The 14,306-nt window shown below is 38.8% G+C and overlaps 1 protein-coding gene across 9 annotated transcripts in view; it reads left to right on the top strand.

Annotated features, from left to right (window-relative positions):
- The window catches only part of SPAG9 (sperm associated antigen 9), a 54,369-nt gene extending 45,362 nt beyond the window's left edge, over positions 1–9,007 (top strand). For 6 of the 9 annotated variants that reach the window (XM_088535890.1, XM_088535893.1, XM_088535892.1 and 3 more), the window contains 7 exons: positions 1,068–1,216; positions 2,247–2,418; positions 3,132–3,245; positions 4,956–4,994; positions 5,860–6,036; positions 6,852–6,989; positions 8,045–9,007. In XM_088535890.1, coding sequence (XP_088392016.1) covers positions 1,068–1,216; positions 2,247–2,418; positions 3,132–3,245; positions 4,956–4,994; positions 5,860–6,036; positions 6,852–6,989; positions 8,045–8,160 — 905 coding nt within the window. In that variant the 3' untranslated portion in view covers positions 8,161–9,007. The remainder of the gene's footprint in view (positions 1–1,067; positions 1,217–2,246; positions 2,419–3,131; positions 3,246–4,955; positions 4,995–5,859; positions 6,037–6,851; positions 6,990–8,044) is intronic. The other 3 variants (XM_088535894.1, XM_088535895.1, XM_088535898.1) reach the window with 1 other exon arrangement.
- Positions 9,008–14,306: the final 5,299 nt, after the last annotated feature.

Raw genomic sequence — 14,306 nt, forward strand, 5'->3', positions numbered from 1 at the left:
TTTAACCAAGTGCAATACTTGGTAAGTTCAGGCAAAATTAAAACACAGCGATTGGGAATTCCCTGTTCCTTTCTTTTTCATAGATAGAGATCTAGATTCTCCTACTTGGTATCACTGCTGTAAATTCTCGCTCTGAAGTTCCTGTAAGTTGCTTCAAGGCCTACAAAGTGGTTGAAATTGTTGAATAAGTTTATGAACTATCTGGCTTTCTGCATTTATACTCATCTCTGTGTACCCCCTGCAAACCCTATACAATTTTCTCTGCAAACTGCCCATCTAAGCTTCAGTTTTTTTATGCTTTCTTCTGAAACCTCTTTTGGTTGCTTAGAAAACCTTGTTTTCACTTAAATTATCACAAGTGTAAGACCTATATACATAATGCAAAACTACAAATATAGGCTGAATTGCCTTAGTGGCCTGTTTAACTGGACCATGTAAAAAGTCTAGTTTTGATTGTAGTTTGATAGTGGAATCTTTTTTTCTTTTCCTTTGTGTGTATGGGGTGTTTGTTTATTTTTGATCGCTTTTTTTCTTAATGGCATTTTTTTTTTTATCTTCCATAAAGTTCTGTAGCCCTTTATCCCTTGTTAAAGCAGACTTCCTGATTTTAGGCTTATCTCGACTGTTACTTGGTCCAGAAACTGGATCAACCTGTGAGCTGCTTTAGCTTGCTGCTTCAGAGTTCTTTTATAAGCAGTGTAATTGTTGCTAATGACCTTTGAGGAAAATGTGGGCTTGTTCTGACTCCCACAGAAATTTCTGCACTGCTCTGGTTCATTCCTTGAATTTCTTCATATCCTAGGAGGAGAAAAAGGAGAGTAGGATATGTGTGAGCTAAACAGCAAAAACCTTGTTAGTCTGTTTTTTTCATTGTTCATCATGCAGGGTAGTAACGTCTCGTTTTACTAATGTTAGTAATGGTCTGAGACCAAGTATTGACTTACTCAGGTTGTTAGTCTTAAAAATTGGGCTGTTTTTAAACAAGGCATTTGCCTGGGTTTGTGGATAATTTGTAACTAGAAACCTATGTTTTGTTTTCTTTCCTTTTTTTGCTTTTCTTTTTAAAGATGGCCAGTGGGATTTGACAAACTATCACCTCTTAGACCTGGGCCGGCCGCATCATTCTATAAGATGCATGACAGTGGTACATGACAAAGTCTGGTGTGGCTACAGGAACAAAATCTACGTTGTTCAGCCAAAGGCCATGAAAATAGAGGCGAGTTCAGCTGATGTTTTAAGTATAATTAAACTTTGTTGTGTCTTAATGCCATCTTATGCCAAAGCTCAAACGCCAGAGAATAGTTCATTAGCACAGAAACAGGCAGCAAAACAAACTTGTTCTGGGAAATGCCATTCACTTAAGATAAATGAGTATTTCATCGTTTTAGAAGAATTTGAGAAATGATAGGACAGCAGTTGCAAGGTAGCTCCTACCTTTGATACATACATATTCTATCATTATGTTCTTCATCTATCTGTCTAGAATGTCTCTACATATTTTAGAGGGGTAAATGGTCAAAGCTATTGAATATATTTTCCCTCCAAAGAATATTTTGTTTCTGTAAAGGTGTTTAAGCTGGTGTTTCTGTAGTGCTGTTGAGTGTTCATAACATTCCACAAGTGCAGGAAGCGACTAAGGTTTCTGGAAACTCTTATCGGAAGTTAAAGTATTAATTTTGGTACCTGGTCTGAGATGTGGGCCTTTTAGTGGATGAATGCTCAGTTCTTGAAAATATTAAGGACCTAATTCATGATAGGTCTTTTTGAGGAGAAAAGTTTATATATGGAAAACTGGGAATGTATGGAAACAAGGGAATTGATACAACTGTGATCTCTGTTGTGATGTTGATGGTTAGTAGGCATTTTGCATGGGTGGGTTTGTTTTTAAGGTAGTACTGGAAAGAGAAACAGCTTTTGATCATGTCTATCTTGTGCCTAGAGCTTTTGCTGAGAAGGCTCAAGGTTAAAATGGAAACAGAAGTCAGAGCAGGCTGGGATTGTAATGTAACTTAGAATGCAGCAGGAAACCATAGCTTTGTGCTCACGCTCCAGGGCAGGGAATCAACACTTTTTAGTGTTTACTTTATCAGCATCATATGGTAATTGTATCTAAACGCTGTGTCTGCTAGATGTGGTAGATGACTTGAGAAAACTGCCAATATTGACAGTATAAGACTGAAAGAGAAGCCCTTCTTATTTTTCCCTTTATCACGTCAGTTCCTAACTGAAAATCTATTTTTTTGTAGAAGTCATTTGATGCTCACCCAAGAAGAGAAAGTCAAGTGAGACAGCTGGCATGGGTGGGTGATGGGGTGTGGGTGTCTATTCGTTTGGACTCTACGCTGCGTCTCTATCATGCACACACGTATCAACATCTACAAGACGTGGACATTGAACCTTATGTAAGCAAAATGCTAGGTAAGTTAAGACCATTCACAGTGTTCTTACACCTGTTGGTGGCTGGAGCTTTCTTTTCCTGTTACTGATCAGGGACTTTGCACTGCAGGCAAAGAGGGAGGGTGGGTCCTGTTTGATGTAAAACTTGATTCTGGAATTAGAGGCCTACGTCAAGTCTGTAAAGCCTGATGAGCTCAATGGGTATTCTGATACAATTGGTTAATCCTAGCTGATGCTGACAATGTCCTTTAACTCAAAGCTGATTAAAAAAATAAGTTTGAGCAGAAATGCAAAGACATTAAAATCTTTGTGTTACTGGACTGATGCTTGGTTTTAATCCAAGAGTGGGAAGAACCCATAACTTATGTGGAAAAACTATCTTTCCTTTTCCAAGAGAGTTGGAACATAAAATTACAAATATGTTACTGCTCTGAAAACAAATAAGTTGTGTCATTGTTCTATCACTGTTTGTATAACAGCAGTTTGAGAATCTACCTAAACACAAAAGACTCAGGTAACGTAGCCATTTGGAATCCATCCGAGAAGTGCTTTAGCCTCCTAGGTTATCTTCCAAGTTAAAATACAGCTCAAAGAATATCCCCCTCCACTTTGCTTCTGTTTGAAGTGGGAAACTATTGCATGTCTGCATGGGTTGGGAGTTGAAGTTAGAATTCTGTTATGAAACTAAACTTCTTTTTTGCTCATTTTTGATGAAAAGCATCTTTTGTTTTTAGGTACTGGTAAACTGGGATTCTCGTTTGTGAGAATCACAGCTCTTATGGTGTCATGTAATCGTTTATGGGTAGGAACAGGAAATGGTGTCATCATCTCCATTCCATTAACAGAAAGTAAGTAAAACATAAATGAATAGCACTGTGCAATATTCTGTAGACAGAAAAATAAAATATTTAAGGTCATTTAGAGGTTTACTAATGGGTAGAGAGCTTTATCAGTAGATCTGAATCTTTCAGGTATTGTAAGAGATGGGTTCTGTGCATTGTGTAGCACATAATCTGTGTCCATGGTTACAATTCTCTGTGCAAAAAGGACCATCTTGAAAAGCTCCTTTGTTCAGAATTTAATAGAGATGATCTGGTTTGACTAGCCAGACATTTCAAAGACATAGAGGTGTTAAGAGTATTAGCATTAATTATATATCTCTAAGTTTATTGCTTGCAAGAGAAAACTTTTATTTTCGAATTGATTTTTATTTATGATCAGCTTTTATGAAGTAGCTTTTCAGATTGACTTTAGCAAGCTGATACGGTTGCTTGTACAATTTGCATGGCTGTGGTTTTAAGAATTCATCACAAAATAGGCATGAAGGACTGGAACAGCAGTATACCAACTATTCTACAGGATGTGCGCAAAGCCATTGGAGTTGTAAACAAGCTCTTCAAATAGAGCACATCAACCTGTGTTTAAAATTCCATTACTAGATAATTCAGGTATCTGCTTAATAGAACCCAGCTCATACCATAGTCTGAAACTACTGGGGTGAGAGGGGAGAAGAAACATTCTGACAGGAGCAGTTGAACTCTTGGAGAAGGGAACAGTCCAGTGTTTGCTAAGGGCAAACAAATTGGAAGTAGGTTAGGCTTGGGAAGAGCGTTCATCCAAAAATATATATATATATTATTATTATTATTATTTTACAAGTTGTGGCTGAGGCAAATGTAAAAGCCTATGGACAAAGGCTTCACAAAGTGCAGCAATTTGGTAGTTTTGATTGTCTTAAGTGATAAAAAAAAGTAGTGCATTGATAGGTAAAATCTTAAAGTAATTTAATAGTAAAAACTCATCATGTTGTATCTGCTTTTTTTGAACAGCACATGCATATGTTTTTTCTCATACTTTTCCATTACATTGTCCATTCATTCAATAAATGTCTTTTTGCATTGCATGAGTGTACTTAAGGGAGGATAGACTTCCTAGCATGATTCTGAAATAATTAAGTCTTGCTTTCAAAAATTATAGCTCTTTGCATCAAACTTAATTTAATGTTTTCATATTTGCTACTTAAAAAAAGGGAAAAAAAAAAAAAAAAAAAAACACTCCTCTGGAAAAAGAACGTAACCTTAATTTTGCCAGTAGTTCATGAATCAGAACAACCATTTGTGAATCAGATGATTTTGAGAACCTGTGTTACAAATATTTGTTTCAAAGGCAGTTGCATATTACATACTCTCAGTTCCCTGGGTGTCATCAGCAGGGCATCTTACAGGCACTTGGTAACGTGAGGAGTTGTATACTATTTTGTTAGCTTCCTGCTAAGAAAAGAGAGAAAGGGGAAACTTTTGTTAATTAATGACTCTTTATAGTGGTAAAGCATGTGAAAGTGGCCCTGTTTTCTTTATCCATTTTATACTGAAACTTTTATATCAAGATGTTCTCTGACCTTTTATTAAATCTTCTGTAATTAAATAATTGTTTTTAGGAGCTAAAATTTTGAGCTCTATCTTATCAGAAACCAAAATATGAGAGTGGTGGGTTCTCATTAATCTTTCTCCTCTACTGTCATACCTATCCATTTCCCCTTTCCTCCTTTCTCACTTTAGCTGTAATCCTCCACCAGGGACGTTTACTGAGGCTGAGGGGTAAGTGCAGATCCTGAACAAAAAAATCTATTTCCAGGCTTCTAATAGCCACTTTGAGGCTGTTTCCCCACTCCTTATAGATTTACCCTTTGTATGTTCCTAAATGTTTTTCCACTTGCAGTTACTGCATTGCAGCAGTTTTATGTTTGCTAAATGGCCACCAATCTGCTCAGCAGTTTAGTATCATCCTGTGTTGCAGCTGAACTTTCATACAGACTTTGTTTTTCTTCCAGCCAATGTGACACCATATCTTATAACTGTCATTAATCCACATCATTTACTGTCTTGTTATAAATCACTGTTTCTTTCACTACTCTGATGGTCTTTGGAATGGAGATGGCTTGTATGTCTAGCATGATCACTTTTCTATTTCAATGGATTTTACAACTCTTCAGTAAAAAACAGACATACAATTCTAATAGGGTAGCTCCTTCATGCCTACAGGTGGTTATTTTTAGAGAACTTTTTTTTTTGCGGGCCAGGGGATACCCTATAGTTAGTTGGAAGAAAAATGCCTTTATATGTTTAAGTACATTACGTACATTTTCACACTGAAACTAATCAGCAGCATTTTCTGTAAAGATGGTGTTTCCACAAATTATTTTTTCAAAAATAGAAAATTAAAACTTGATGTTTATGCTAGACTAATAAGAGTCCTGCTCCATTTTCTGAGGTACTTAAAATAACGAAGCATGCAATCTTTTTTTCTTTCCAGCTCTGTCTTGAATTGGCATTGCTGCCCTCCTGTTTCATTTTTATCTGAGTTGGCTTTAGCTTTTAGATGGTATCATAAGGTTTCTTAACGAATAACTATTTCTGTAATGCGTATTTTCAAGTAGAGAACACTTCTTTTCTTCTTTTGCAGCTAATAAAGCAGCAGCAGGTTCTGGAAACCGTCCAGGAAGTGTAATACGTGTATATGGAGATGAAAACAGTGACAAAGTGACCCCTGGAACATTCATACCGTATTGCTCAATGGCACACGCACAGCTTTGCTTCCACGGGCACCGTGATGCTGTCAAATTCTTTGTCGCTGTACCTGGTGAGTTTTTATTACCATTGCTCAAGTGATGTCTCTTGTTCATCCTCCTTTGCTTGGCTGAACATAATGTTTAGGCAAAGAAAGCAAGAAAGAAATTTGTACATTCATAACAACTTGTTATTTCTTGATTTGCAAGACTTCCCAGTTCATAAAAGCAGTATTGTTAAATGAGGTGAAACAGGGTTGGTCTGAAAGAAAGAAGTGCCTGATTTTTACCTGGGGACAAGTGCTCTAGTAACAGGGTATTGCTTTTAAGAAGATGGGTTCATGATAATGAACATAAAGGTTCATATTTAAGAATCAAGTGTCCTGTAGGAAGGTTAAAAAAAAAAATCAGATGGAGAAAGTCCCTAAGGAAAGGATCTTGATTGAAAAAGCTAAGGATTTTCTAGAAGCTGCAGTGCTGGTAAAATACCTCCTCAGCACTTGTATGCAGTAGGTGTCCTGGCATGTGAACAACAGAAGCTTATTTAAGCTGACATATGATGAATAATTTTAATTGCACAGCTCAAGTCTCTAGGTCTCTTTCAGTGTCATCTCTAGACTTGTGTGTCTGTGGGAAATTTAATGAGGTGCCTCATTCTCTACTTCATATTGAACTGTCCTGAACTGATTTCTTCTCTTTTAGACAGGGAAGGAAGAGTCTGAGCGTAGCCTGCTTCCTGCCCCTTTGTGAAGAATTTCCCTAGAATCCCAAGTTGAGTGTATGATTAGGCAATAAATATGTAATTCCAAAGCCCAAATACATGTGGTATTTTCTATGTAATTGTTCTGTGAATGTGGCATAAAAATGTGTTTGTATGTTTTTAATGCAGGTCAGGTTGTTTCCCCGCAGAGTGGTGGTGGATCGGAGCTAGCAGGTGATAAACCAGCCCAAGAGTCCTTAAACCAGAGTCCCTTAAAATCAATGTTGGTGATAAGTGGTGGAGAGGGATATATTGACTTCAGAATGGGTAAGATTGTCAATCAGTTTTAACTAATTTTGACCTTTTACCTCAGTGTACCTTGGGTTCTTTTGCTAATATAAAAGGGAAGTTTGTGTGTTCTGAGGGGAACAAGAGCTGTCATCCCTCTCCTCAATAAAAAAACCCAAACAACTCTGACTCCTAACTCCAGTAGAATTGCACAAGAGGCACGACTTGAGGCACTTCTGTGCAGTGCTGTAGTGAGGTGCTAGAATATCTGAGGTTCTTCTAAGCAAGCTGGAATAACCACATACCAGATGTCCTTACAGCATGCTACAAAGGCATGAACTAAAATGTCAGAGCTGTGTAGTTGCATTAGCTCAGCTATTACCTTGGTAATGCAGCAAACTGGTTCAAGAGCTAGCTCAGTCCATGTTATGTTTTGATACCTCTGACCTCCAACACAGTCTAGCTAAAAGATAGCCAAAATGTGACTTAGCCTTTCTGAAGTTGTCAGTCAGCTCCTGTTTCATCTGGTTAAACCAACATTCTTCTGTACCAACAAGCAGCCTCTAGTGATGTGTATGACTGTCTACATGCAGTTTGGTTAGTGCTTAGTCTGTCACCTTTGAGTCACGTTGGCTCACAAAGGGTATGGGACACAGCCATAAAACTTGTCTTCTCTTTGAACAGCAGTAATGGAGGACAGGTTTAAAGCTGCCTTGTGCCCATGTGTGCTGAGTTGTGAAAAGCTAGAATAACTAGAAAAGGAAGGAAAGAAAACAGAGGTTTGTCATTCATCAAATAGATGAATGTTTCATTATCTCTTTTGTGTTCAATTCTTGCTCATTATGCTCAAGCAAGAACTGAAGAATATGACCATCAGAACATGGGGTTCTGGTGAAATAATTACGAAACAAGTTCCAAACTGTAATGTATATAGTCAAGATAGCAAATGTACTCATATATGAGCAGTCGCCCCCTGCCCCCCTTGCAAAAAAGCCTTTTGCAATGTTTTTTCATAAGTCTAGTACTCCTTTATCTCTCTCCGCTTAATATTCTTTTTCACTGTACCTGCCTGAGTCAAAGCTTTTGTTTTTCAGGTGATGAAGGCGGAGAATCTGAACTCCTTGGAGAAGCTCTACAACTTGAACCTTCTGTAGCCAAAGCTGAGAGGAGTCACTTGATAGTGTGGCAAGTAATGTATGGCACTGAGTGAGCCTGTAGGATGCAGCTGGAGACCTTAGGGGAGGGAAAAAACAAAGCTTCTGCATGTTTTTTTTATTTTGTGAAACCTGTTTCACTACATGATGTTGAAGCATTTCTTTGCTGTTTAACTTTATATTGCAAATCCGTCATACCTTAACTATACAGAAATTAGCTTGTGCTGTTTTACTGCACCCGTGTTACATGGAAGAGTATAATGAACCAGAACTTTCTCAGAAGTGGTGTATACACCATAGTGAGCAATCCAGACATAGTTTTACTGTATCAATCACAACAATCTAATGTAGTTCACTTTTTGATAGTCTTAACTTGACTTGAGCTTCATTACAACTGAGCTTCACTTATTGGTATAACGCATTGAGTAAAACAGCAAAGTTATTCCCAGAGTATTTCAAAATTGACATATTGGTATCGGATGAATTGTCAAGATTCATCTGTATGTTAAGTGGGGGCTAAAGTAAGCTGTAAATTTCAGCTTTTGTTTTCAAACCTGGAAAATCTTGCTTAGTGTATACAGTTCCATCTGTCCCTTTCATCCAATATTCTGGGGGAAAGAGCGGATTGTACAGAAATTAAGATGACAATATTTAAATAAAATTTCATGTTTTGACTGCTAAACCTTAAAGCTTGAGAACTGCTGCCCTCAATGAGCAATTTTGAGCATAGTGTTTTCCTCTTTCCTGACATGAATACATATGAACAGCTCAGTTCAAAGGGTATTCTTAAGATGATTTAAATTTGAAAATAATTGTGAAATTCTCCATGAGGGGATACATCTTGTTCTCTTTTTGTCTTAAATCCTTATGTCCTAAGCACTAGAATGATCTTCTCTGCCTAGCTGGTCAAACTCATGAGGCACTAAAGGTGTGAAGGTTAGAGACCTCAATTAGAGCATGAGAAAAGACTGAGAGTGTACAGGCAAAAAAATGCATTCTGCCCAAGTGAGATTATAAAAGAACTTCAGTGCCAGATTATTAGAAATTAAGTGGGTGTTTTTTTTTCTTTTTTCTTTTCCTTTTTTTTTTTCTAGTTGCATACCCCCATTTAGGCAAAAATAAAAATGAAATCATGTTTAGAGACAATGTTTGCAGATTACACTGAGTGGATAAATTGGTGAAAGTCAGGAGACTTGAATATCAGGCTGACATTCTTTCTACTCACCATCTATTTTCTTTTTTTAACCATAAGGGTGAGTTGAAGATTGTCTTCCTTTTACATTGAATTTCATACATTAGTATCAGAAATAAGTTAATCACTTCATGGCTTCTGTTCTTCGAAGTACTTTAACACCTAGAATTATTTTTTCATTAGTCTCTGGAAAGCAAGAATTTCAGGGGTTTTAATAAAAATTTAGTATATGCCCCCAAAAGACTGGGACTGTTCTATTCAGATTAGCAGAAAAATTAGTAATTTGATCATGTGAGAGAACTGAACTGTTTCAGAAAATTAAATATAAAAACACTTTTTTAAAACTGCCTAAACATTTTTATGCAATAGGAGCAGTTCTGGTCTATCAGGCAAACATGTGTTTATATATTTTCTTAATTTTTTAAATGAACACATTTAGCTGAGGTCTATTGTGTAAATATATATTTAGGCAGCTTTTTCAAATGCATATCATAGCTGATAAACCAGAAAATCTCCATTCAGGTCTATGGTTTAGATTTATATGTATAAATACTTTTTAAGCAACATATTTTGTACACAGCTGTTCCTCTCGTAAATATGTATTTAGGACATGAACTATGTAGTAAAATCCTTATTAAAAATGTCTAATATCTTGGTAGTATTTTTCTCTTCAAAATGCCAAAAGTGATAAGAGCATGTTGTTCGTAATTGCTTTCCAAATTCATCTTTAAGGCAACTCTTAAAGTACTTTATATTTAAATATAGAGTCTGGGAATTTTTTAAAAATTACACAAGTACAGAAAGTAACTTAATGCTAGTATAAAGACCTATCTAAAATTCATATTGACATGTATGCTGAACTTGAAGCACATCTGAATTAATATATGAAATTGGATGCCTGAGAAAAATGCTGTCTTAAACTTTAACTGTTGTGCAGAATCTTCACGAAGTGGTGCAGTTTCATTGCTTTTTCTGCCATCTTAAATTTATTGGCTCTATGGAAAACATGGTTTCCAAAGCTTTTACTCACTGGTTGATTGTCACATTCTCATGTTCTCAGAAAAAAAAAAAAACGCACAATTCTTTTTCTTGGTTCTTGTATGGCATTTTAATCGTAACTATTGAGTTTCTCTGAATGGCTTCAGTGCTGTCAAATAGAGCAGATGAATCTGGCAAGTGTGTACCTGGTCTTTTGCCAAATGTGTCTGGTTCACTGTGTCATTTCAGTCACCTCAGTGGACCAACTTTGGCAAATTGTTCAGAGATGGTTCTTTCTGTCCAATAGTGGAAGGGTTTTGAAGCAAATACTAGGTGTAACCATGTAGCACTGTGGGTGTAGATAAAAGGCAGATGCACTTCTTTGTATTTCTCATTTTAAAACTTTATCCCCTGTCCTAAGGTTAGAAGGGTCCCTATTCTCATCACAGCGTGCTGGGATTTAGAAATTCTCAGTTTAAGGTCACTTTGAGTAAAGCATGTAAAACCCCAGGCACTGAGATGACAATATAGTCCTAAAAACCCGGTCTCGAGAATGTGTTTATGCATACACTCATGTGACTAAAGCATCATATAAATAGGAACTAATCTCTTGATAGCTACAGCTTGTTAGTCATTTGGAAACATTTCGAGCACAAGAAATGCAGCACGTTACTTGCCTGGGTAAGGGTGTTTGCATGGTAAGGTGAAACGCGTTGTATGAGCTGCTGCGTTGTTCTTTCTTGTAAAGGTCTTCCTGAGTTGGATCAGATAGAGCTGGCAGAGCGTAGACACTTTATCATAGGCTGCCTTAGTAAAAAAACAAATGTTAAATCTGTTTTATTATACTAACTGTTCTAAAGAACGTGTGTCTCTTAAAATGCTGTGTAACTGAATATTTATTTCCATGTGAGTATTATAAAAGTTACCAAAGGATTAAACCTGATTTAGCACTCTTGTAAGCAACCCTGTTGAGGCAGGGTCTTGCAAAGGCCCTGATCTGTAAAACAAGACACAGTCAACTCAAATACGGTTCTTTATGGAAATGAAATAACAGGGTTATGCCATATTGTAACAACCTATGTTGCACCTCAAAGCATTTTTCTATACACTAAATGTCTCTCCTGCCCTCTAACAAGATTAAGTTTCCTTTATTAATTTTGTTGATGCACATTTCTCAATCTTTTAAACATATATTTTAAACATTTTATTGTCTGTAATTTTTGAAAGTTTTCGTCTGTTGGACACTTTACGCTGAATTTTACTTGCCTCTGTTCCGAGTTGGATACTACAGCGTTAAACTTGCTGTCTGTTAAAACTTGAGGCTTCTTTTCTGTGAGCAGGAAAGCTCATATAGCAGTGTAGTTATTTCAGTATTTATTTCTATTATTGAATCCATGGGGTTCAGAATGTAACTTTGTACATGAAATATATATAAATATGTATATGAAACATACACTGGATTGGTGTTTTTTGTAGTCTCGTGTTAAGTTCAAAAATTATTGATGGTATCAAAAGTCATAATAAAAAGCAACAATTCTGAAGGAAAGTCTGCCATGAGATGGACCTTGGAGCCTTCCAAGTAAACAAGCGTCGTGAAGCCTGAATTTGTTTCCATCCACTGGATTCACAGGGCGGGAGCTTCAAATTTATGCTCTAGCTCCTCCCCAGCCTGTTCTCTCAGTGTCGAATGCCCTTGCTGAGGAGTTCTGCTGTGATGCCTTATCTGTTTGTGGGTGTGTGGTTTTTTTTTTTTTTTTTTTTTTCTTTTAAATCTTCTTGATGTTTAAAAACTTTATTTTGCTTGTTTGCCGGAGTTTCCTAGCAAGACTTTTGCCTTGTGGAGCAGGTCTGCTGACAGCTTTCCCTCCCGTCGCGGTGTTTACCCATGGGATGTGTCCATTGGCACAGTGCTGCGCACGGCGTCGCACCGGGGCAGCGCACGTGTATTTAACATATGAAGAGGTACCATGAATCTTTACTCTGGGAATGTTTAAGCTGTTCTTCCAGCCTTGCCAGCACCTTATTCTGTGCATGTGGGTAAGCCATTACGTTTTTTCAGATCCTGCTTTAGGAATGCCATTTGAAAACTGATTTATTTATTTATTTTTATGCCTTTGCAAGCTCAAGAGAAAGGAAATGATGAGAATGAGAACAAGATTATTACTGGAAGGAAAGAAGTATTAGCAGGGGAGGAAAAGAAGTCTTAATGGAAGAGGAAGAGAATGATGGAGGGGAAGGTAGAGAATTATTAGCTGGAGAGGAAGGCAATAATTAGTGGGAAAGGAAGAGTTTATTACCGAGAGAACAAGAGAATTATGAGAGAAATAGGAAGATAGCTATTACCAGGAGAAGAAAAGAACTATTAGCCAGAGAGGAACAGTATTAATAGTGGCATATAAAGCGAATTATTATCCGGCATGCAAAATATTTATTGGGAGAACAGGAAGAAAATTATTTGCAGGAGGCAAAGAGATTTACAAGGAGCAGAGGAGGAGATTTAGCAGCGGCAGCAGATGACCATGGTTAGCAGTATAAAAAGAGAATTATTACCTGCAGTGAAAAAGAATTATTGGGAGAAGAGGAATAATTTTATTGATGGGAGAGGAAGAGATATATTAGAGGGAAACCAAGAGAATTAAGAGGGAAATAGGAAGAGAATTTTTAGCAGGAGTAGAATACAAAGATTAGCTGGAGAGGAAGGCAAGAATTAAGGGAATAAAGTGATTACAAGGACTGAAAGAGAATTATTGGGAGAAAAGCAATAAAATTCTTAGCGGCTGAAGCCCCGATTTATTAGCAGGAGACCAGGAGATGTATGAGGGAAATCAGATAATTAATAGCAGGAGTAGAACAGAAGTACTTGTTGGAGAGGGAGCGATATTTAAGAGGAGTAAAAAGAGAACTGTAAAGGGGCATGTGTGTGTGTCAGCCATTACCGTTGCAGCACCAACTTTCCCTCAAGCCCTGGCGGGGTGGGTGCGCTGGAGCGCGTTGCCCACGCATGCCTCCCTTTGCGTTGCAATACCGAATTGACACCTGAGGGAAGCAGTGAGTGCCTCACAGCATTCCACGCCCGTGGCCTCCCCGTTATGTCTGCAGTCCCCCTTTGCCGCCCCGGAGCGCTCTGCGCATCCGCTCCTCTCCTTCCCCCTGCGGTACCGGTTTTCTAACACACGCTGGGAGCAGCGCTTGCCTCAGAGCGCGCTGCGCGTGTGCCTCAGAGCGCTCTGCGCATGCGCCTCCTTCCGTTACCGTTGCCGTATCGATTTTCTGACACGGGATGGCACCAGCGAGCAGCATGCGCTGATAATCGGCATCCCTTACTAAGGTACCATTTTTTTAAGCACCAGCGGGTAGCATGGAGCATTGCACAACCCACAGTGGATGCGAGCTGATCTTTCATTTGCAACTCTCTTTTAGCGACACGTTCCAGCAGTTTGCTTGCTTTTCTGGAAGAAACCGCCCCCTTTTGTAGAGATATGTATCTGTACACCACCCTTACCTGGAATGAAGCAGGCACCTTCTTCAAAGGCTACTGCAAGAAAAATGTTGCCTCTCAGTCTTAATACAACATTTCCAGCCTGGGGGAGCTATCCAAGCGGCCATCTTCGTGCCCCCTTTACTTGCAGTGCTACTTTTTAGAGGCACGATTGCAGCAGATCGGGGTGGGAACGTTGCCTTGCGGTACCTGTTCTTCTCCACGCGAGGGCAGCACGGAGCGCGGAGGAAGGCAGCGCGCATGCGCGGCCCCTTTCCCGTTGCAGTACTTGGCCTCGGCACAGGAGGCAGCAGCGAGCGCTCCGGGGCGCACTGCGCATGCGCTCCAGCTTTGCTCGCGCCGCACAACCTCCCAGCCACGTGATGGCAGTAAAGGACATGGCAGGTAGTGGAGCGCATGCGTGGCCACTGGTCGGTGGGCGCAGGCGCAGACCCCGTTGTGTGTCCCTTCCGCGCATGCGCACCGGCGCCCCCGCGGCCACAGGCGGCGTCGAGGGGCTGCTCCGTTTCCCGGAATATCTGCGGTCTCGTTCT

Source organism: Tinamus guttatus, unplaced genomic scaffold (assembly GCF_059628265.1).
Source record: "Tinamus guttatus ecotype Peru unplaced genomic scaffold, ASM5962826v1 Tinamus_guttatus_pri_ptg000649l, whole genome shotgun sequence".
In the NCBI taxonomy this organism is placed as follows: domain Eukaryota; kingdom Metazoa; phylum Chordata; class Aves; order Tinamiformes; family Tinamidae; genus Tinamus; species Tinamus guttatus.